This window comes from Macrotis lagotis, chromosome 4 (genome assembly GCF_037893015.1).
Source record: "Macrotis lagotis isolate mMagLag1 chromosome 4, bilby.v1.9.chrom.fasta, whole genome shotgun sequence".
Lineage (NCBI taxonomy): Eukaryota > Metazoa > Chordata > Mammalia > Peramelemorphia > Peramelidae > Macrotis > Macrotis lagotis.
The window spans coordinates 123,815,620-123,837,204 of NC_133661.1; the positions used below are offsets into that span (position 1 = coordinate 123,815,620).

The following is a 21,585-nucleotide window of genomic DNA, read 5'->3' on the forward strand; positions in this document are numbered from 1 at the left end:
TGTGTACTAAAGGACCTCTCATGAAGGTCCCTTCTAGCATAGACATACTTACTATAAAGTGTGATCACTAATAATGAAAACAACAATAATTTCCCAATGTGAGCTCACATGGAGAAGGCTCTAGTGATCCTTGGAGAAGAAATGCAGCTTCCTCCCTACAAATGATAATTATTAAAGAGGGGAATTAGAGACTTTGATGATGTCTCTAAAGCTAACAGCAAAAAGTACTTAAATACAATCACCTGTTCTCAGTAGAGGATGCAAAAGAGTATTTCTTATGTTCTAGTCCTTTCTGTAATAAGGGTGAATTCAAAACCCCAGAGGCCTACAGCTCTTAATAAAAATAACAGCATGCTATTAAGTAAAAATGTGTTAGCTAATTACTAGTACCCTGACACAAGCCACAGTAGTCATATGGGCATTCAGAATTAAGTAGGCTGACAAGTCTTATTAAAAACAAATTGCTAAGATGGTCCACAGGCGAAGGCCAAGCAAAATAATTAAATACTATATTATTTCTTTTTCTTTCTATAAATAGAAGAACAGTTTGAATTTTTGTTTCATTTTGCCCTTTGTCAAAGAAGTAGATCACCTTGCTGCCAACATTACTCAATCATAATGTTTTTGACTACAATAGTTAAACAGTACCTGTCTTGAACTCAAGAAACCTGGGTTCAAGTCCTTGGCGCTACCACTTACCAACTGTAGCCTGAAAAAAAAATTCACTTCTCTGAGGCTCAAGTTTTATTGCCAGTGGTCCTGACTTTGGAATTGCTATGGGACTTTCATGACTCTGATAATTTTATGAAACTCTGCCTCCCTTAAATCCAAACAAATGCAAATCAAGACATCATCAATGACGTCACTGGTCCTCTTCGAAAATGAAGGATGGATTTTCTTCCTCAAGGATATGATTTCTCTGTCATCACATTCAATATATACCATGGAAACAATGTAAAGACTCACAAATTGCCTTCTGTGGGAGGTGGGGGGAGGGAAGCAAAAAGGGAAAAATTGTAAAACTCAAAATAAATAAAATCTTTAAAAGGAAGAAAAAAGAAAATGAAGGATGGATAGCAACAACAATACTTAAAGTCATTTAACCTCTCCTGGACTCAGTTTCCTCATTTATAAAATGAGGGAGCCAGATAACCTGTAAGGTCAAATTTTCAGAAAGGTTATAGCAGGCAAATGGGCAACAAGCATTTACTAAGGTTTATGGAAAAACTATGTTAAGTACAGGAAAAGCAAATACAAGTAAAAAATATATAGTTCCTGCTCTCCAGGAGCTTACATTCTAATGGGGGAAGACAATACACAAAAAAGGAGCTGAAATGTGGAGAAGGGAGGTTGTCCTTTATAGGGGCCTCATAGAAGATCTGTCTGGGTTCTTCCCCAAAATGGAAATTCTAAGAAAAACTCACCAATGGGGAAAAAAGGACCCATGGGAGCAGAGTCAGGAGGCAGCTGAGATGATGGCTAAGTCTGGACTATTGAGGACAACTTATATAAAACATTTTTCTAAAATAGAGATTCTGTGAAGAAATCATCAATGGGAGGAGCCTCTATGTTTATAGGCAGGAAACAGTTGAGCCATGATGACTAAGTCCAAATAAAATGTAACATTATTAATTGCTGAAACCTATGTAAAAATAATACTAATTCATATTTATGGAAAGCTTATACTTTAGCCCTTAATAATTGCTTGTGGATTGATTGTGATAGTTCAAATATTTTCCCTATTGTGTAATTATTATATAAATATTAATTATTATATTAATAACAATCTATTTTTTAATGTTTTTATCTGAACTTGTGATTTCATTAGTGTGGGAGGAAATTCTTTGATGAAAAGTCCCTATAACAATATTAATTCGAAGCTCATATATAACATCTTAAGAGCTGCCTGAAAAACTGAAAGGTGGTTATTTTACCCAGGACCACCCAACTCATTTTGTAGCATAGGTAGGAATTGAAATTATCCTTCCTAACTCCAAAATCCCCTTTCTAACTACTATGCCACACTATCTATCAACAAGATAAGTAATTAATATCAATAATATCAACCAATATCAATAATACTTATTCACATTTATACAAGTAGATGACCATAGTAACATAAAAAATTGTTCTTCTTTCCCCCTCCCAGCCCCACTGGGTATCAATCTTCTATCATCTACCAAACTGAAAAGCATTTGGTTTAAGGATGATGATGATGGTGATCACTCCCAAAATAAAGCAGAATAGAATCAGTACTAGTCAAAAATTCATTCTGATAGTGTACTTGAGAAGAATTAGTTCTTTACTGATTAATATGAATCTAAGTAACTGTAAGACCCAGGGTCAAAGATCATCCTATAGAACTTTAATAACAGTGTATTGGAATGAGGTCTTAACTAGTTTCTTGACATCTGGTCTCTTGGCATCATTTTCTAGTCCTGAACAGCTACCAAATTAGGTCTTTAATATATCATGGCATTGCATTCCTGATGTCATGGTCCTCTTCAAGAACAAAGGACAAACAACAATATCAGGAGAAATGTCACTCCTTCATTCAAGAAACTTATCTTACTCATCACTTCTATGAGAAGATCCAAACTCTTCTCTGACATTTAAAGTCCTTCATAATCTGACTGCTCTCCATCTTTCCTGGCTACTTCCTCTCCCACACTCTACTTCTCAGTCAAATTGATTTTCTTCTTCCCAGAACATGACAAGCTATCTTTTGGGTCCAAAAGATATGTTCTCCCTCCTTACCTCTGCCACTTGGAATCCCTAAATACCCTCCATTCTCAATTCAAGAGCCATCTCCTTCAAGAAGTTTTCTCTAGTTTCTCCATTTCTTAATGCTTTCCTCCTAAATACTTGGGATTTTTTTCATATATACACTCTATATTTATTTATCTATGGACATGTAATACTCTCCCAGTAGAATGTAAGCTTCCAGGGGAAGGAACTCTTTTGACTTAGTTTTTATAGCTCTAACATATTGTATAGTGCCCAGCAAATAGTAGATTTTAGACTAACTGAATTATTGGTTGAAAAATAGCTCTGCCTGAGCAAAATATGATGCAGTCCTCAGCAGGTCAGCTGGAACAACAATTCCCACAGAAACAGCCATCATAATCATTTAGTGGTCATATTCCAAAGCAACTTAGAATATGACTAAAATAATGTTTTCTTCTTTATATCTTTTTTCTTTGGGTTTGTATCATCAAAAGATCCCCTGGTCAAAACCCCAGGTACTCTAGTATTGGGAGCAAACTTAGTCTTCATCATCATCATCAACAGTCATTGAACAAGCACCTACTGTGTGCAAGGTGCTGTAGTAGGGGAGATACATCCTCATCACCATCATCCTCAGTAGCATCATCAATCATCATCATCATCATCATCATCATAGCTACAATTAATATTAAGCTTTAAGGTTTGCCAAATGCTTTCCATATATTATCTCATTTCAGCCTTATAACAGCCCCAGGGAAAAGGTACTTTTATTACCCCATCTTACAGATGCAAATAATAAAATTTAAAGATATCTTCACTTGCCCATTGTGAAATAGTAACTATCTGAGGCAGGATCTGAACTCAGCTTTGTGATTCAAAGTCCATGTTCTATTTATTATGACACCTAAGTTAGTGCTCTTAAACAGTTCACTGTCTTCACAAATAGTTGATCTTTGAGGTTTTTGTGATTAGCCATACCTGTGGCTCTGATGTAATTGGATTAGACATCATGATCACTCACCCCAAATGTGAGGGACTGTAGTGGCTGTGTCTATAGTTTGTCTTGCAGGATTTCTGAAGTCTCTGTTGTTGGGGTATTTTTTTAAAAAAAAAAAAAGGAAGTTCAAATTCTACTAAATCCTATGCTCTAGAAAAGACTCCAATCATGAGGTTCCAATGACTTTTTAGTGTCTCATCAAAAGGATCTTCTTGAAGAACAGAAGAGCTCTGGAGGAGTGAAGTAAAATAGAAAAAATGAGCCTGAAATCAATAGAGAAGTGGGTTTGAATCCCTGTTTCGATACCAATCAATTATTTGAAATCTGCCAGGTCATTAATCTGTCTGAGGTTCAGTTTTGTCATCTGTAAATTGGGGATTAAAACTATTTGCCCTGCCTACCTCAGAGTTGTTGCAATGAAAGTGATTTGTAAGCCTTCAAGTGATAGAATGTGAGTTGTTGATATTTCTTTTCCCTTTTTATGGATGAGATTAATCAGACTGGTTCTGAGCATGTATAAATCATTTATATAAATGAACACAGGCTCAGATTTAAAGAAATTAGTTGAGGCCTAAAGGATGTTAGGTGGCAGCCACTCCACAAAGTGTAGTAATCTCTGTCTCCCCTTTCTAATTCCTTCCTGTTACCTTTACAAAGCAGCTTATGTTCAGGGTAGGTACATTGGATGCATGTGTAGCAAGTAGAAGTTAATATTCTTGCTACCAGCTGATAATGCAAGTGCATGGAAGGAGGAAGTCAGTGTACAAGGAGAGAGGAAGGAGTTGTCAGTGAGGAGGGGGACAGTACAAATAGGGGCATCTGCTAACATTTTCTCCAGTTCAGAGATTTATGATCATCTAGCAATAAACATTGTGGTTTCAAGCATTTTGGGTTATTGAAAATGAAAATATCTGTTCCACTGGAGGAGTTTAAGAAAAAAGAAATAAGTTGTTTTAGACATGAGGGTGATCACAGGGCATATTTTCTGTTCTATCTCTTCTTCTTAGAAAAAAAAAAAACTCTGTCAGAAAGAGCCCTTCCCCAGCTAACTTCCCCCTAGAGATTACCCTGAAAGACAGGGGAATTTTTTTCTGTGCTCCAGGGATCATATCAAAGAACAGAAAATATGCTTTTGCTTTGCTCTGCTTCCAGTGGAAACCCACTTTAACCATGTGCTTTATTTTTCAGTGAAACAATCATGTTTTTGCATCAGATTTTTTACCAAGGCCTCAAAGCCCGGATATCCAGCTGGCCAACATTAGTTCTTGGTGAGTAATGATAAACAGTTAGAAATTAGACATTTGACCAATTTAGTGGCATCCATCATTAAAGGCCACATTTCAAAGGACCTATTGGCCTGTCTTTGCAGCCCAGTGAAGTATTCACCTCACATGATTACACAAGCCACCAAATAGAATTCTCTCTAGTAAATGTTCTGATGTGTCGTCTGGACTTGTGGCTGAAATGAGTTAGTTTTTAATACCAGGTGAATTACCCCAGTGAGGTTTGGGAGGTTTTATGATGTCCTTAATTCAAATACTACTTTGAAGTGATTAAACTTTTTTATATAAAAGTTACTTCAAACCTAATTCCTTTTCTTTTTTTTCTTTTTTCCCCCAATTACATGTAAAGATAGTTTCCAACATTCATTTTTGGTAAGATTTTGAATTCCACATTTTTCACCCTCCCTCTCTCCCATCCCCCCTCCCCTTGACAGCAAGTAATCTTATATAAATTATAGGTGTACAACTATCTAAACCCTTTTTCAGTTAAATACTTGGTGTTTCTTTAAAAGAAAGTAAAATGTCAAAATGGTAAGGGAACAAGTGGATGAGTGATCACAATGTGCATTATATCCTTCTGCTAGGAGTTTATAGTTTATACTGAAGAAAAGATATTCCTGCCTTCAGGAATGTACAGGCAGATAAATCCAGGACAGAATTGGATAGAATTGGATAGAATCATAGAGCCTGAAGAAATTTCAGAGATTATCCAACCCACCTCACTGCACCACCACTATTCTCATTTTATAGATAAGAAAACTGAAAATGGGTCAGGTAGAGTGACCCATAAGGTCATAAAAGGTAGTAAACAAATAGCAGAATTGGGACTTTTAAACCCAGTTCTACTAACTCTAAACTCAATATTTTTTCTGCTAAACCATATTTCCCCCCCTAAAGAGGAATATACTGGTATAGTAACCTGCAACCTTTTTGACATCTACAAAGAGGCAAAGACTTATCTGTACATGAGCCAAAACAGCTGGATATGAATCAAAGTCCATAACTGTTAGAGAAGGGGAAAGGGTCATCCAATAGTGAGCTCAATCAAAAAGCAGCAGAAAACTGGGTAGTTACATATCCTCAAAAACTGATTATGCAGAATCTAGGAAGAAAGGCTGGGTGTCAGCAGTCATGGCAATCTTTTCAATTCATTTTGGTAACATGCTGTTATCATTTTCAGCAAGAAATTATAACACTAAACCATACCATTCCCAAACATTTAATGAATCACATTTGTGCTTTTAGGATGTGGGGTACAAGAAGGGTGGCAAGCAAATAGTTCTGGAATATGGGGTTAATTTAATTTTAAACTTTTGTAACTTCTCAAAGGTATTGATTATGGATTTCTAAGAAATTTCTAACTGGTTTGGATCATCTTGTTCAACTTACACTTTCTTAGATTTCTAGCTACTTAACTTTCCAATCTCTCCCTCTTTCAACTTGCAGGAGAGAGAAACTTCCAGGTTAGTAATAGGGACAAGAAAAATAGAAAGATATCTGGCCCAATGGATAGCACTCTGGACCTGAAGTCAGGAAGATTTGAGTTCAAATTCAGTTTCAGACAATAGCTGTATGACCCTAAGCAAATCAAAGTCACTTAACTCTGTTGACCTCAGTTTCCTCATCTGTAAAATGAACTGGAGAAAGAAATGGCAAACCATTTCAGTATCTTTGCCCAAAAAAAAAAAAAACCCAAACGGGACCATGAAGAATGGGATAGAACTGAACAAAAACAGCACTGGAATCAGAGGAACTGAGTTCAAACTATGCCTTTGTTACCTATCATCTATTCGTGATTAAACAAGTTATTTAACTTGTCTAGGTCTTAGTTTCCTAATTTGTAAAATTGAGAGGTGGGGGCCACTGGTTGGCCTTTAAAGTCCCTGCCAATTCTAAACCTATGACATTACCTTGTTGTGTCAGACTATTCTCTTTTGTCCTGTCTTCCACCCATAAGGAAGAACACAAAACAAGAAAGAAATCAAAACATCTTTATAATGGAAAATTTGGAAATATAGAGAATTCTTTTTTCCCAAAGAGAGAATTTTCTTTCTAAAAGAAAAAGAACTTCTTTCAAAAAAGTTAAAGGCTAAGAGCTAACCAGATACTGCTTAAATATTACATACAATAGCACTTCTTCAAGGAATTGAGGTTGTCCCTAGCAACCCAGTACTTGGCAAACTGTCTCTGATATAAGTTGACTTCTTTTTTCTGAGCTTTAAGTTGCAGGTACAAACTCATGCCAAAATAAAACTTCTTCCCCATCCCACCAAAACTTTTGAAAAAGAACTAAGCAAAAATTTAAGGCAGAGATTTAAAGTTCACAGCATTCTAGAGTGGCAGATCATATGGAATTTCAGGTACAGTAAAGCTACAAATAGGTGAGGTGAAAAGTAGAAATAAGGCATGGTTAAACATGTTTGACCTGGATAAACCTGTACATCTAAAAAAGTTCTAGGAAGGTTTAGTGGACTAAAATTCAATAAATGCTTATTGCTATAATATGATGGAGCAGCCAGAAAAGCTAATGTGATTTTGAGCTTCATTGAAAGTGACAATCTCTCTGTATTATTCTCTTGTCGGACTTTATCTGGAGTATTATTTTATATTTTGAGAACCATAGATTAAGAAGAATAGTGATGAGCTGGAGAATTTTCAGAGGAGGGCAACCAGAATGACCAAGGACCTTGAGTTCATGCCATATAAGAATTGATTAAAGGAACTGAGTATTTTTGGACTGGAAAAGAGAAGACCCAGGGGCAACATGAGAGCTGTCTTCAGCTATGTGCAGTGGGGATCATGAGGAAGAGTAGACTTTTTCTGTTTGGTATCAGAAGATAGAACCAGGAGCAATGAGTAAAAGGTGCAAGGAGGTCATAACTGGGGCTTGATGTCTGAAAAAACTTCTTAACAATCAGAGCTATTCAGCAATGTCATTGACTGCTTTGAGACTTGGTGGTCTCCTCCTCTTTGTCAATCTTTAAATGAAGTGTAATTGCCCCCTTGTCAGATGGGTGGGAGCAGAGATTCTTACTGAAGATGGGTTTGATGCAATGGTCCCCAAAGTCCCTTCTTAAATTCTGTGATTCTGTGAGCCTGCAGTAGGGGACCAATGACTTCAGGCAGTCTTGGAAGAGGGAAGGTCGGTAGTATTTGAAGAAGAATCAGAATAAAAGAAATTGCTTGCAAGTGGAATATGTACTAGGAGAGGACATGTACAAGGAGGTCATCCTAGACATAAAATGAAAACCTACAATACAAATGCTATCTGCATCCAAGGAAAGAACTAATAAATAGAAGTGTGTGTAGAATAATTTTACCCATGTAAACTTATTTGTGTCTAATAACTGTCTGTCATCTTTGAGGCAGGGGAAGGAGAAGAAAGAATAGAAATGGAGGAAAAATTTATATCATAATTTTGTTATATATTTAAAAGGAATAGTAAGTTGTACAAGGTGAATTTGTAGTTTCAAGTGCAATCATCTTTTTTATTAATACAATGTTATAAAAATACTTGTTTCATTCCAAAAATTATTAAATAGATAAATAAATAAGCTTAAGTTTTTAAAAATATAGGTGGCTATCTAAGTGAAGTGGGCCAAGGGACATTTAACTTAATTGTCTATATATAAGCTTTATAAAATGTATAAGCTGAAATATAGGTGGGTGAATAAAATGTTGTGACATCCCATAAGAGACAACAGTAGAAGTATTCCTGAATTAGAAGCAAGACTGCCCTTAGTCCTGGCTCTTCCACAAACTATCTAAGTGATCATGGAAAAATCATTTCAACTCTCTTGTCCTTAATTTTCTCATCTGAAAAATAAGATTGAACTAGATTAACACTGCTCACATTTTTTAATCTTAGATCCTTTTTATACTCTTAAAAAGTATTGAGGAACCCAATAAGCTTGTTTGTATGGGTTAAATTAGAAATTAAAACATCTTAGTATTTTTATGAATATTGTTCTGGCTTCACAGACTCCCAACAGTCCCTGAACCACATTTTAAGAACCACTCTACTAGCTGATGACTAAGGTCCCTCCCTACTTTTAAATACTATGATTGTAACATATTTAAATTTTGAGATTCTGAAAAGGCTATGATTTATTTGGTCATGGAAATCAAGATAATTTCAGAGCTAATGTTCAAAGTTTTAGTTCTATCAAAGAAACCCCAATACAAAATAAATGGGTAATCTTGGCAAGTTTCAGAATCATAAAAGGATAAATGAGTATAGAATAGAATAGAAAAGAATAGAATAGAAAAGAAAATAACTGAATCAAATCATGAGTTTCATTCTATCTATTTCTTCCAGCTGACTTATTTGACATACTGCTACCTATGTTGAATATCTACCAGGAGTTTGTGAGAAACCATCAATACAGCTTGCAGATCTTAGCTCACTGCAAACAGAACAGGGATTTTGATAAACTCCTGAAGCATTATGAGGCAAAACCAGACTGTGAAGAAAGAACTCTGGAGACCTTTCTCACTTATCCTATGTTTCAGGTAATGTAGTCTTTTAGGATTATAATATATTATAATTATAATAAGAGATTGTCCTTAAAGGAAAAGAAATTTCTGTGGAGACATTCTTTAGTAATATAGGTCTGATTTATCTTTGTATCCTTTGAGCCCAGAATTTAAAGGGTGCTGAATGAATGAATGTTTATAGGGAAGGGAAGTATCAAATCTAATTAAATATTAATAAATCTAACTATGGCACAATTGGAACTTCTTGAGTTTTGAACTCTAGACCTATTCTTGAAACTTTCATACAAACAGCTAGCTCCATGCAACCTCCTGCTCCAGTTACCCATCATAAGGCTGATCTTAGCCAAATTCATTCCAGATAAGTGACCAGGTAGTCTGTACCACCTGATGGCTCTTTCTCCACTGCATGTCTGTTTATTCTCTCTCTCTCTCTCTCTCTCTCTCTCTCTCTCTCTCTCTCTCTCTCCAAAGGAAATCCATAAATTTTCATAATCATAAATTTTCAAGACATTCAAGCAAATATCATGAACTTCTAAAAACCATTGAAAGCACCTGGAAGCTTGCTATAGACCAATATTTCTCAGAGGATATGGCTCAGTATATTAATATGCCATGAATGTGCTAACAATATTTGAATATTATAGAATTGCAGATTTTTTAAAATTCTCATTGTGCATAAAATAAAGTTTACTTAACCAGCAATAAATTTAGTTTAATATAGATTTGATTTACCCAGCATACATAGAATGGTATTATAATATTCATGAGACAAACAAAGCTTGCCTATTACACATATGTATTAATATCAAAGCACAAAACAGACTTTGAATTGGCAAACAACTCAAAAAAACAGATGCATTTATTGAATAGAAATACCATAAATCCTGACTCTTCCATAGAACTGCCACATTAAACATTGTGTTCCATGATTTCTTACAGCAGAGAATACTATGCCATGAACAAAAATAATTTTGAAAACCACTGCTCTAGAGACTCTAAGAAGGTCTTGGTCTACTTACTCCTCTTCTTCTATTTATATATGTTTTTCTTTATATCCTATTCAGTTTTTATCATCTTGCTGCTTTAATTATCAGAAATGTTTTCTGCTCATTTTCATTACGAAAGTATATTGGGGCAGCTAGGTGGCATAGTGGATAAAGCACCAGCCCTGGAGTCAGGAGTACCTGGGTTCAAATCCAGTCTCAGACACTTAATAATGACCCAGCTGTGTGGCCTTGGGCAAGCCACTTAACTCTGTTTGCCTTGCAAAAAAACCTTAAAAAAAAGTATAATATTTACATAAATGATAACATTGTTTCTATAGGCATACATTCCCTGAGTTCCAAATAAAGAAAACAACTTGGGTAACGCAAGCCGTTTGTAAACTGGGGACTGCTGATAGAACGGTCTCGGTTTTCCAAAGCCTTCTCTTGGTAGCATGTTTTATTTTCATTTTAGAATAGGCCCCAAACAGAGGATTGCTCTTGGGAGAAAACCTGGTGCCAATTTTCTTCTAACAGTTGGAACCAGGCAACAATGAGACAATCTGATTTGATGCTTCTGAGCTCTCCCATAACTTAAAGTAGCCAAGATAGACAACTGCCTCTCAAGGATGCTGTAGAGGAGATTGCTGCAATTGGTGGGAAGTTGTGCCTGTTGATCTCCAATGCCTCTTCTGGCTCTAGAGAGTTTATGGTTACTCCCTAGGATCCTCCCTTCAAAACTTTCAGAGCCTCAGCTAACATGTTTGCAATTACCCTGCGGTCAATCAGCTCTTCTTTGACTTTCTACTCTCTGTAGATCCCCAGGTATATTCTGACATTACATGAATTACTGGCACATACTCCCCATGAACATGTGGAGCGCAACAGTCTAGATTATGCAAAATCAAAACTAGAGGAATTGTCCAGGTAAGAAGCTTCTGCTTTTGTTTTACCATATTCTCAAATAGTGGTAGGCAAGGATTTTTAATCTGAGGTCTTGAACTTAATGTTTTAATATTCTGACAACTGTATTTTTTCCTTTATTATTCTATGTATTCTATTTAAAAGACATTCTAATAAGGGAGAGGCTTCACCAGGGTGCCAGAAGGGTATGCGCAGACACACTCACCACATATGTACATATACATACACAACAAACAAATACACACATACATCACATACATACCACATATGTATACATATACTCACACACATAAGCATACACAGATTAACAATCTCTTGTCTAAAGAATGCTGATTTTGTAACTCAATCAATATTTACTGAGTGCCTTTAGGGTGTATCCCCTTATTTTCTAGATACAAAAAAAAACTGAACAACCAACTAGAATTGCTATGGTCCAGGCTTCTAGGTTCAGAAAAACAATTCTGGAAATTTGCCAAAACTGATCAGAGTCATTTATAAAACAGTTCCAATTAATTAAATAATAATGATCAATATGATCAATGTCCAATAAACATTTATTAAGTACCTACATATACTAGGAGGTACTGTACAAAGCAAAGGGGATAGAAGCAAAAAAATTAAAACAGTCCCCATTCTCAAAGAACTTATGTTTACTGAAGGAAAACAAGTTTCAGCAAATAAAATCAATGAAAACAATCAATAAACAAATCAGTAAAGAAATACAAAATAAATGCAAAATTATTTTGATGGGGGGATCGTTATGGAGAGTGCCAATAGCTGGGGCAATCAGAAAAGATCTCATGTCAGAGTTGTACATAAGTTTAATCTTGAAAGGAGCTAAGGATTCTCCAGGGAACTTTGTAGGCAAAGAGACATTAGGTATAAAGGTCAAGATGTGGGAGATGAAATATCCTATTTGCCAAAAAAAAAAGAGTATATAGATCAGTTTGACTGGAATAAGAGTACATGAGTGGGTAACTAAATGGTGCTATGAATAGAGAACTGGACTGGAGTCAGGAAGATGCCTCCTGAGTTCAAGTCTACGACCCTCAGTCACTTACTAGTTGTGTGATCCTGGACAAGTCACTTAATCCTGTTGGCCTAAGTTTCCTCCTCTGTAAAATGAGCTGGAGGACAAAATGGCAAATCACTCCAATATCTCTGCCAAGAAAAACCCAACTAGGATCACAAACAGTAAGACACAGTTGAATAATAACAGGAGAGTATATACCAGGATATATTATGATGATGTGTGAGGGGGAAATTCCTTTCCTATGATTACAATACTTGTGACTACTATTGAGGGTACCCCCTTTTTAAATTAAGAGACATGGGAAACTGAATCAGGAATAGAAAGTTGCTTGATGAATGTTGAATAGAGCAAGGGTGGTTGAGAAGCAAATTTCATCTTGTCTTGTAGAACCTAAAGAAATATCTCTGCTTCATTATGGTCAACTCTCCCCTCGTGATAAGATATCTTCTCCTACAATGAAAATTCTTACTTCTTAGCTTTCTTTTTCTCAGTGCTCATGCAGATCTCCGTCCTTCTAGTGTAACAAAATTCCTTCAGCAATGGCAAAATTATCATTAGATCCCAGAACTTCTATCTACACTCTCTCACCCTGACTGATTTTAGACAAGAAATATGCACTTATTGAATGGCTTATTGGGTTTAGGGTTTCAGCCTGTAGACTTTAAATGGAAATAAGTGAATTGGCCCAACCAAGAATCAAATTCTCAACTTTGGTTTCAGGTTTTTGATGAAGCCATTAGTTCTTCCATTATTTAGCTGCATGACCTTGGTACATCAATACATAGAAGCAGAGAGTCAGAGTGTTAGAACTGGGAGGAACCTTAGAGGTGATCTCACCCAAACCTCTTATTTCAAAGATGAGAAAATTGAGGCCCAGGAAGTAAAATTAGCTTGCCCAAAGTCACAACTCGACTGATTGTCTGGCTAGTGACAAAGCCAGAATAGTAAACAGTCCTCTAGATTGCCAGCCCATAGCTATATTAATTTCCTAGATTATTGTCAGAGGAAAGTAGTAATAACTATTAAATCTATTTCTCCCTCCTTCTCAGTAATAATATAATACATAAGGAGATATTAGCTAAATGAGAAAAAAACTAAGTTACACAAATTGTTTTTATTATTATTTTTTCAAACTATCAAAAGAGTTACAATTTCATCCATGGGGGCACTTTCCTCCTCCAATTCCTCCAAGTCACAGAAGACAATCTTTGGTCTTTGGGGGGAACTGTAAAGAAAATAGCTAATCATTTGGTAACCCACCTTCTCATGCTGAGATTCTCTTAATATGACTAAGCTATCCTTGGACAATAGGCTCATAACCCATCACAAAGCCCTTAGAACTTGGAAGACTCTACTGTAGATTATGCTCTGCCAACATTGTATTTCAGGATTAGATTACAAAACATTTTACTCATTGAGCAAGGCAGATTTGAAGCAGCTGAAAGGAAATTTGTGATGAGGAAATTTAAAGAACCCACCCAGGTGTTTACATGGATTATTTATGTCTGTTCTGTGGTAGAACATTTCAAGCTTATTTTGGTCTGATCAGTCACAGACAGACACATTGGAACTTGTCTCTAATAGAGTGATGTCATCTTGGTTTTCTTCTATAATGAAGGACAAGAACCAACCAACAAAACCTTTAGACTGCAAAGAAGCATCACAGGAGGAATCTGGTGAAGGATTATCATCACCATCATAATTATACAATAATAACAATAAAACATAATTTTCAAAGCATGTTCATGCATAATAATATTTATTATTTATAAAAATATTAATAAAGAACTTAGCAAAGTGACTGGAACATAGTAGATGTTTAATAAATGCTTGTTAAAAAAATAAATTTCATTTGATCTTAATAATACCCAGTAAAGTATTTCCATTTTACAGATGAGGAAAGTCCAGTTAAGCTCAGAGAAATTAAGTGACAGGAACAGGACTGAAGCAAGTAGTCTTGAAAGAAAGGATTAAGTCCAATCTATAATTCCTTTTCTCTGAGGAAAATCTCACCAGGAACTTAGGGAGGTCATGCAGGTCTTTTCTAAAAGACAAGGAAGTGGATATGAGTTATGTGTTGTTAAGTTGTTTCAATCATATCTGATTTTTCTTGACCCCATCTGAAATTGTCTTGGCAAAGATACTACAGTAGTTTGTCAATTCCTTTTCCAGTTCATTTTACAGATAAGGAAACTGAGGCAAACAAGGTTAAGCAATTTGTAAACTAGACACACAACTAGTTAGTATCTGAGGCTAGATTTGAATGCAAAAAGATAAGTCTTCCTGACTTCAGACCTGGCACTCTATCCACTCTACCACCTAGCTTCACATTTGAACTTTGTATAGATAATACAGAGCCCAGTTAATGTTGAGACTTGAGACTAGATCTGAGGAATGTACGTAGAGTTGGGATGTTTATTGAAAGAGTTTGGGACCAAATTGAGTAAGTGAAAAGAAGAGAATGGAATGGTGGTTGTTATAGGAAAGAATAAAAAAAAATAAGTCTCTACCCACAGTATTATCCCCAAATTCCCTTCATCTTCCTTTTTAACTTGGATAGGAAAAAGGCATATGCATTACTTTGTAATGTGAGCTGAAGAATTTTTCAGAGAATAGTAATAACTTGCATTTATATCATTCTTTAAAGTTTGCAGAACACTCTCTTCACAATTTTTAAAGTTAAATGGCACAATATTGCTAGTACTTTACATATAAGGAAACTGAGGCTCAGGGAAGTTAGTGTTTTGCCTCAATCAGGAAGTGCCTAAGGTAAGAGTTTTAACTCTCCTGAACTCCAGATCCAACACCTCATGTTACATTGCTTCCATTATGTTAAACACATTACACATAGACAAATAAGTAAAATTACCGTTGCCACTGACATATTATTATTATTATTATTTCATTGGAAAAGTAGGACAAATCACTTTGTTTCTCCTGACTTCCATTTCTTCAATTTGAAAAATCTCCCACATCCAAATGAATGTTGTCCTTCAAAATTGTTTTCTTGGGAGTTCAGACACCCATTCCAGTAATGCCTCTGTTATTTTAGCCATTTAGTTTTGACAGTACATGGAAAAAAAAAAAAACCACAGAATTTTATTTGGAAGGAATTTTAGAAGGGAACTTTGAGATTATGTAATCTAACCTCATTTTTACAGATGAGGACATTGGGCCCACAAAAATGAAGTTCAATAACACCTCCTGGAAAGAATAATGAACTTGGCTTCAAAGGAGTAGAGTTCAAATTATGACTGGGCCATGGACTGTAGTCAAGTCATTCACTTTTGTTGGTGCCTGTCTTCTCAACTTAAAATGACAACTTGTACACAAGATGTCTTCTTTGGTTCCTTCTAGTTCTAGATCCTACCAAGTGATTTATTCAGGGGCCACAAGTTAATAAGTCTGTGCAAGTTAATGGCAATACAAGGATTAAAATCCAAGTCTTAAGAGTCCCAGGTTCTTTTTATTTCCTAGAATATCATTATTTTATAGTCACCCATCACTAGGGATAGGAACAGAGACATTTCCCAACTCTTATTACCTATGTTAGTGGCTTCAAATTCAAATAGAAAGAGGGGCCACTAACTTGGCAAGCCCAAAGTCTGAAGGTCAATTTAGTTTTTGAATGTAATATTGTATCTCTATTGCATATCTATTTATTTTTTATTGCATCTCTATTTTGTTAAATGTAACCCAATTATATTTTAATATGATAGGGGCCAAAAGTGATATTGGTTGCCCTGCATATTCATATTTGACAAATCTGACAAATCATTCACCAGATATAGAACAAAAACAATCTTTGCAAAAAAGCAAATTCACCCTCAGAAAACAAGTGTTTTGAAATATCAGTACAACTTGTTAAGAAAGACCTTGACAAACTGGAGCATATCCAGAAAGGGTAAGCCAGAGAGTGAAAAGACTGATCATACTATCCTAGGACTAATTTCAGACAACTGGGGTTATTTAGCCTTGCAGAAGAGAGGAACATTGCTTCGAGTAGTTGAAGTTCTGCCATGTGGACAAGTTATTAGATGTGCTCTGCTTAGCCTGAACAGACAAAACTAGAATAAATGAGTAGAAGTTACAGCGAAGCAGATTTAGGTTCACTGAAAGGCAACACTTCCTTATCATTAGAGCTGACCAAAAGCAAAGTAAGCTGCTTTTGGAGGTAATGGCTTTCCCTTCCCTGGAGGTATTCAAAGGGTTTGGAGTATCAATTATCAGGGATATTGTAGGAGGGATTTCTATACAGGCATAGAATAGACTGCATGACTCTGAGGTCCCTTCCCACCCTGATATTCTGTCATGCCACACTTAAAATTTGCCCCTGTGAAAGTTATTCAGTTAAATACACTGCCAGTTCAGAATACATTTTCCAAAGACATTTCCCAAAACAAAAAATGTTTTGAGTAATGTCATTAACTTTGGAATTAAAGGTATAAATTCTCAGGAGGAATATTACTTTGATCAGTTTTTCACACACAGAATAAAAAGGAGGTTTTGTTTAAACATAAGTATAATCATATGACTGTGCATAAAACAAAATGAATTTATAATTCATAAATAGAATGTTATATTATCTTTGCAATTAGTGAAATGTCTAACTTGAACTAATAATCTTTCACTGTTAGTCATCATACCCACCCCCATGTGCTACAAGTAGACTAAGATGTCCATATGGACTAAAAGTCAAGAAAAACAATAAACCAAAGCCCTCTTCAAACTATATGCTTTTAGCCATCTGCTGGAAGGTCATCTTGCTTGAGGTTATATGGTTCAGTGGCAAGGGTTAAGAACTTTCCTGCTAACTTGAAGTCATGGAATCCAAGTATGAATGCCAATTCGGTCATTCCTGAGTGACTTGAGCAAGTTATTTAATCTCTAGAGGACTGAAAAAGGGGGAGTTGGATACTTCACATTATTGTTGTGCTCAGTTGGTGGTGTGTTCATGAATAGGTATTGAATTCTGTATTCAACCCTTGTGGGGTTGGACAATGTGGCCCAGAAGAGATAAAAGGCTGGATACCTCTGGATTGGTCTCTGAGAACTATTCTAATTCAAAATCTATGATACTGCAATATGAGAGATCTCATTTGGGGGAAATTATTAGAGAGAGGACATTGAAGTTTTTTGTGCAAACAAAAAAAATGACATATTGGAAAGATAGTTCATCTCAAGCATAGTATAATACCTTACAGAACTGGCCCAGGGCCTCATAAAGTAAAATCTTGCATATCCTTGAAATCCTCCCATAGGAACATTCCCCCAGTCTCCATGGTAAATCCCACCTTTGTCAGATGGCCTCTCTTATCAAAACCTAAAATCAAGAAAAGATTTGTTAATTGTGTGACTTTCTCCCTCGTTTCCGGCCCTCATTTTCCTCATATGTCAAACAAGGGGATTGAACGAATTGTTTCTCTGAGGTGTTTCCAGCTCTAAAGATTCCATTCTAAACTCATTTACACTTAAGTATAAATGGTCGATAGGGCTTAATGTTCGCTTTCAGGCATCATTAAACAGGTGGGGGAGGTTTGGGGATATGGAAAGGGGTAAATTTTCTGGGACCCTGAAACCACCCATTCCCCAAGATTCTGCAGACCACTTAGAATTCAAGCATGGGACCCCCTGAAAGTACATTCCTGGTCCTTATTGTTACCTCTAACAGCTGTGAAAAGCAGCTGGAGGAAGCCACCTCATGGAGCAAAGGAGAAATTGCAGCTGTCAATGGAGGGGTGCTAATGTACCTATTTTCAGCTGCAGCATCTGTCTCTGTGACTGGCGTTTGTGACTAGCTCCCCAGGCTGTGCAGCTGTCAGCTCCAGGAAATCTAAATCAGTCTGCTCTGGCACTGGCTGTCTTGTCAGGAGCTCCAGAAAGAAATGGGGCTGAAAGAGAGACTCTTGCCACAGGATTTCTGATGCAATCGTTCTGTCTCTCTGCAGCAAAGAGACTGCACCAAATTATCTGGCTCCCCTCGGGGAATCCTTTAGACTTTTGAATCTGGAATTTGTCACCACAGTCCATTAAATTTGGCAGATAAGCTAACCCAAGTCTACCAGGTCGAGGGGGATTTTTGCTTCTGAAAATGGATCTCTCGTCACACATTATCTTTGACAGAATCTTGTATAGAGCTGACTATAGCATCCTAGGATAGGCCTACCCTCTGAGAGCAATCAGACCTTTTTCCCCACTAACCTGTAGGGGCAACTGGGGTCTTTTTTCCACTTTAACTTGAATCTTTCCAATATTCCTAATTTTTGTTGCAAGGAGAGCGAGAGGGAAAACAGTAGTCAAGAAGGAATGAATGAGATTCTAGAGATGAGTAAAGGATAAATTATCCTTGCAAAACTGTGATGCAAATGAAGTTGCATTAGAAATAATAGTGGTAACCCTTGGACAAATCATTTCACCCCAGTATTCTCATCGGTGAAATGGAAACTGGAGCTAGAAGATTTCAAAAGTCCTTTCCAGCTTTATAACATTCTCTGACTTCTATTTGCCTTCAGTTCCTCATTCTCCCCCACATAATGACCCTTCCCATGTCAGACATTAGGTATACTTCTGCTATCTTATTCATCCCTTTCTAGAACAAAGCTGTCTTAACAAAAGCAAAAACTCATTCACTTTGGGATATTTGTAAAAGGACATTCCCCTTTCCAAAAAAATTTGTATTTCTTTCAAAGGATATTCAGGAAGGATGTGGTAGAATTTCCAGGATTCAGAGTTGGAATAGATCTCAGAGGTCATCTAATCCAACCCCTTCATCAATAGGGGAAAGAATATTAGTCAAAAGTTTTGATTATATTCCATAGGAAAAGATGAGCAATTGGAAACTTTTGATGGAGGGGGGGACAACACAATTTTTTAAAACAAATCTGGACAATTCTACTGACAGTCTTGTTTAGGATTTAAGGTTAAGAAAAGGATTATATAAGAGAAAAAGTAGGGACAGAAATAAGCTGTAATAAAAGTCTCAATTAGGTGGCCACAGTGGGAATTGAGATAAGACTAATTGAATATGTAGTATTTGCAAAGCAATACAAGGCTAATTCTTAACATTTGTTGTTTGTGTCTCTTTGAGAGGGTCTCTTTGTCTCAAACATTTCTTTGAAGGTTATTGCACCACCTGCAAGGGAAAACATTTTTGCTATAGGGATCAACTTGGCACTCAACTAATACCACACCAATGAAATGTAATCTAAATTCTGCTAAAACCCTCTCCCCTATACACACTCACACACTTAAAAACTATGTAATTCTCTCTGCATCATTATATAGGATTCTTTAATTCCCAAGGTTTCTTTAGGATCATAGTTTTCAGAGTTTAAAGAAACTTGGAGATCATCTAGTCCAACCATTCATTTCAAAGGATCAGGAAACTGAGAAACCAGATAACAGGTACAAAGTATCAGAACTGGAATTAGAACTCAGGCCCCCTGCACTCTTTCCACCACACTAGGATGCCTCTTTCAAAATTCATAGTCATTGCTGTTTGCATTTCTCTCTTGGTCAAAGACAAAAGTGTTATGTTCTCCTAAGAAAATAAGGACATTCTTTGGTTGACTACTCTCTCTTCTATTTCTAAAGAATAATGCACGATGAAGTGAGTGAAACTGAGAACATTCGGAAAAACCTGGCAATTGAAAGAATGATCATAGAAGGGTGTGAAATTCTCCTGGATACCAGCCAAACTTTTGTGAGACAAGGTATAGCACATATACATATGACATGCTCTTATCACGTGGATAAACTGCCAGTTTGTTTTGCCACGATACGTCAAAACCTCTTCTCATGTTTTTCTATCATTATGGGGTGCTGTAAGGTATAAAATTGCAGTTCTATATATATACACCCATTTTCACAGTTTCTTTTTCTCCAGATGTAAACATAATTATATACAGATGGCCTCAGTTACTCTATTGTGTGCTATAGTAAACATTGGTGCTTTCATGTTTGATTTTTTTTAACACAAAGGATATCAATTTTTTTGTAAAAAATTTAATCTCAGACATCCTGGTTACTGGAAAGAAAAATAGCTGTTAGACTATTTATTCTAACATTTACTTAGAAAGTATCTACTAATATCCAAATCAATGTTAATCCAGACACTTTATCCACACTGGTGGGAAGCTTTTCCAGTCACTCAAATCTTCAAGATCTTTTGAAGAGAAAAAGAAGAGGCCAGGGAGGTAGCGTCAGAAGGACAGAGAACGTTTCCCCCATATCTGAGGTGACTGAAGATCACACTGAAGATGTCAGTCATATGTTTAAGGATCAGAGCTATATGCAAAATCCCATCACCCATAAACAGCAAGTTTATTGGCCTGGTCAAAGTAGTTTTAACCCATGGCCATGTACCAAAGGAATTGTGCATGTAAATAAGTGTATAAGTGGCCCAAGAATTTGTGTCATTTAAGGCATGCTGAGAGATTACAACAATTTTTTATAACAACCTCTGGAAGCAGATCTTGTTGTGGGCCGCCCTCTATTATGCACGCTGCTACTATTTCTCATTTATATTTTTCCTGTCCGTTGCTTTTTCAGTCGGATAGGAAATAGTCTCTGCAAAAATCTGGCCAGTCTGCTCTTGTCTCCCTGGGAAAACTGGCCCCCAATGGCTTAGTTCTGAAGTGATAAGATGGGGTGAGCATGTGTGGAGGTGGGAAAGCACTCCTACCACATTCTTGAGAATATCGTGTGTAGGCATGGCAGGGACTTCCTGGGGAGAGGCACCTGTCACCCTGGAGAGTTTGCTCCCTGCCAATAGGCATTCTCTATAGCATCTGAAGCTGATTTTGTCAGTTTTTCCTCATCCCCAGCCACTAATTTGATTCTATCCAAGGATAGATAGATAAATGACACATTCATGCATACATAAATATGAATATATATTTACATAGATAATAGATATTCATCCATAGATATAAGGTATATAAACATATGTGATGGATACATTAGATAGATAGATAGATAGATAGATAGATAGATAAGATAGATAGATAAATAGATAGATAGATAGATAGATAGATAGATAGATAGATAGATAGATGATAGATACATAGGTACATGATACATTAATAGATAAAAAACAGAAAGAGCATTAATAAATGCATACTATGGATCAAGCACAATGCT

General features: G+C 36.2%; 1 protein-coding gene across 2 annotated transcripts in view; it reads left to right on the plus strand.

Moving 5' to 3' along the window:
* The window catches only part of RASGRF1 (Ras protein specific guanine nucleotide releasing factor 1), a 212,815-nt gene that overhangs the window by 103,675 nt on the left and 87,555 nt on the right, over positions 1–21,585 (plus strand). For both annotated transcript variants that reach the window (XM_074231921.1, XM_074231920.1), the window contains 4 exons: positions 4,913–4,992; positions 9,326–9,519; positions 11,305–11,414; positions 20,038–20,156. In XM_074231921.1, coding sequence (XP_074088022.1) covers positions 4,913–4,992; positions 9,326–9,519; positions 11,305–11,414; positions 20,038–20,156 — 503 coding nt within the window. The remainder of the gene's footprint in view (positions 1–4,912; positions 4,993–9,325; positions 9,520–11,304; positions 11,415–20,037; positions 20,157–21,585) is intronic.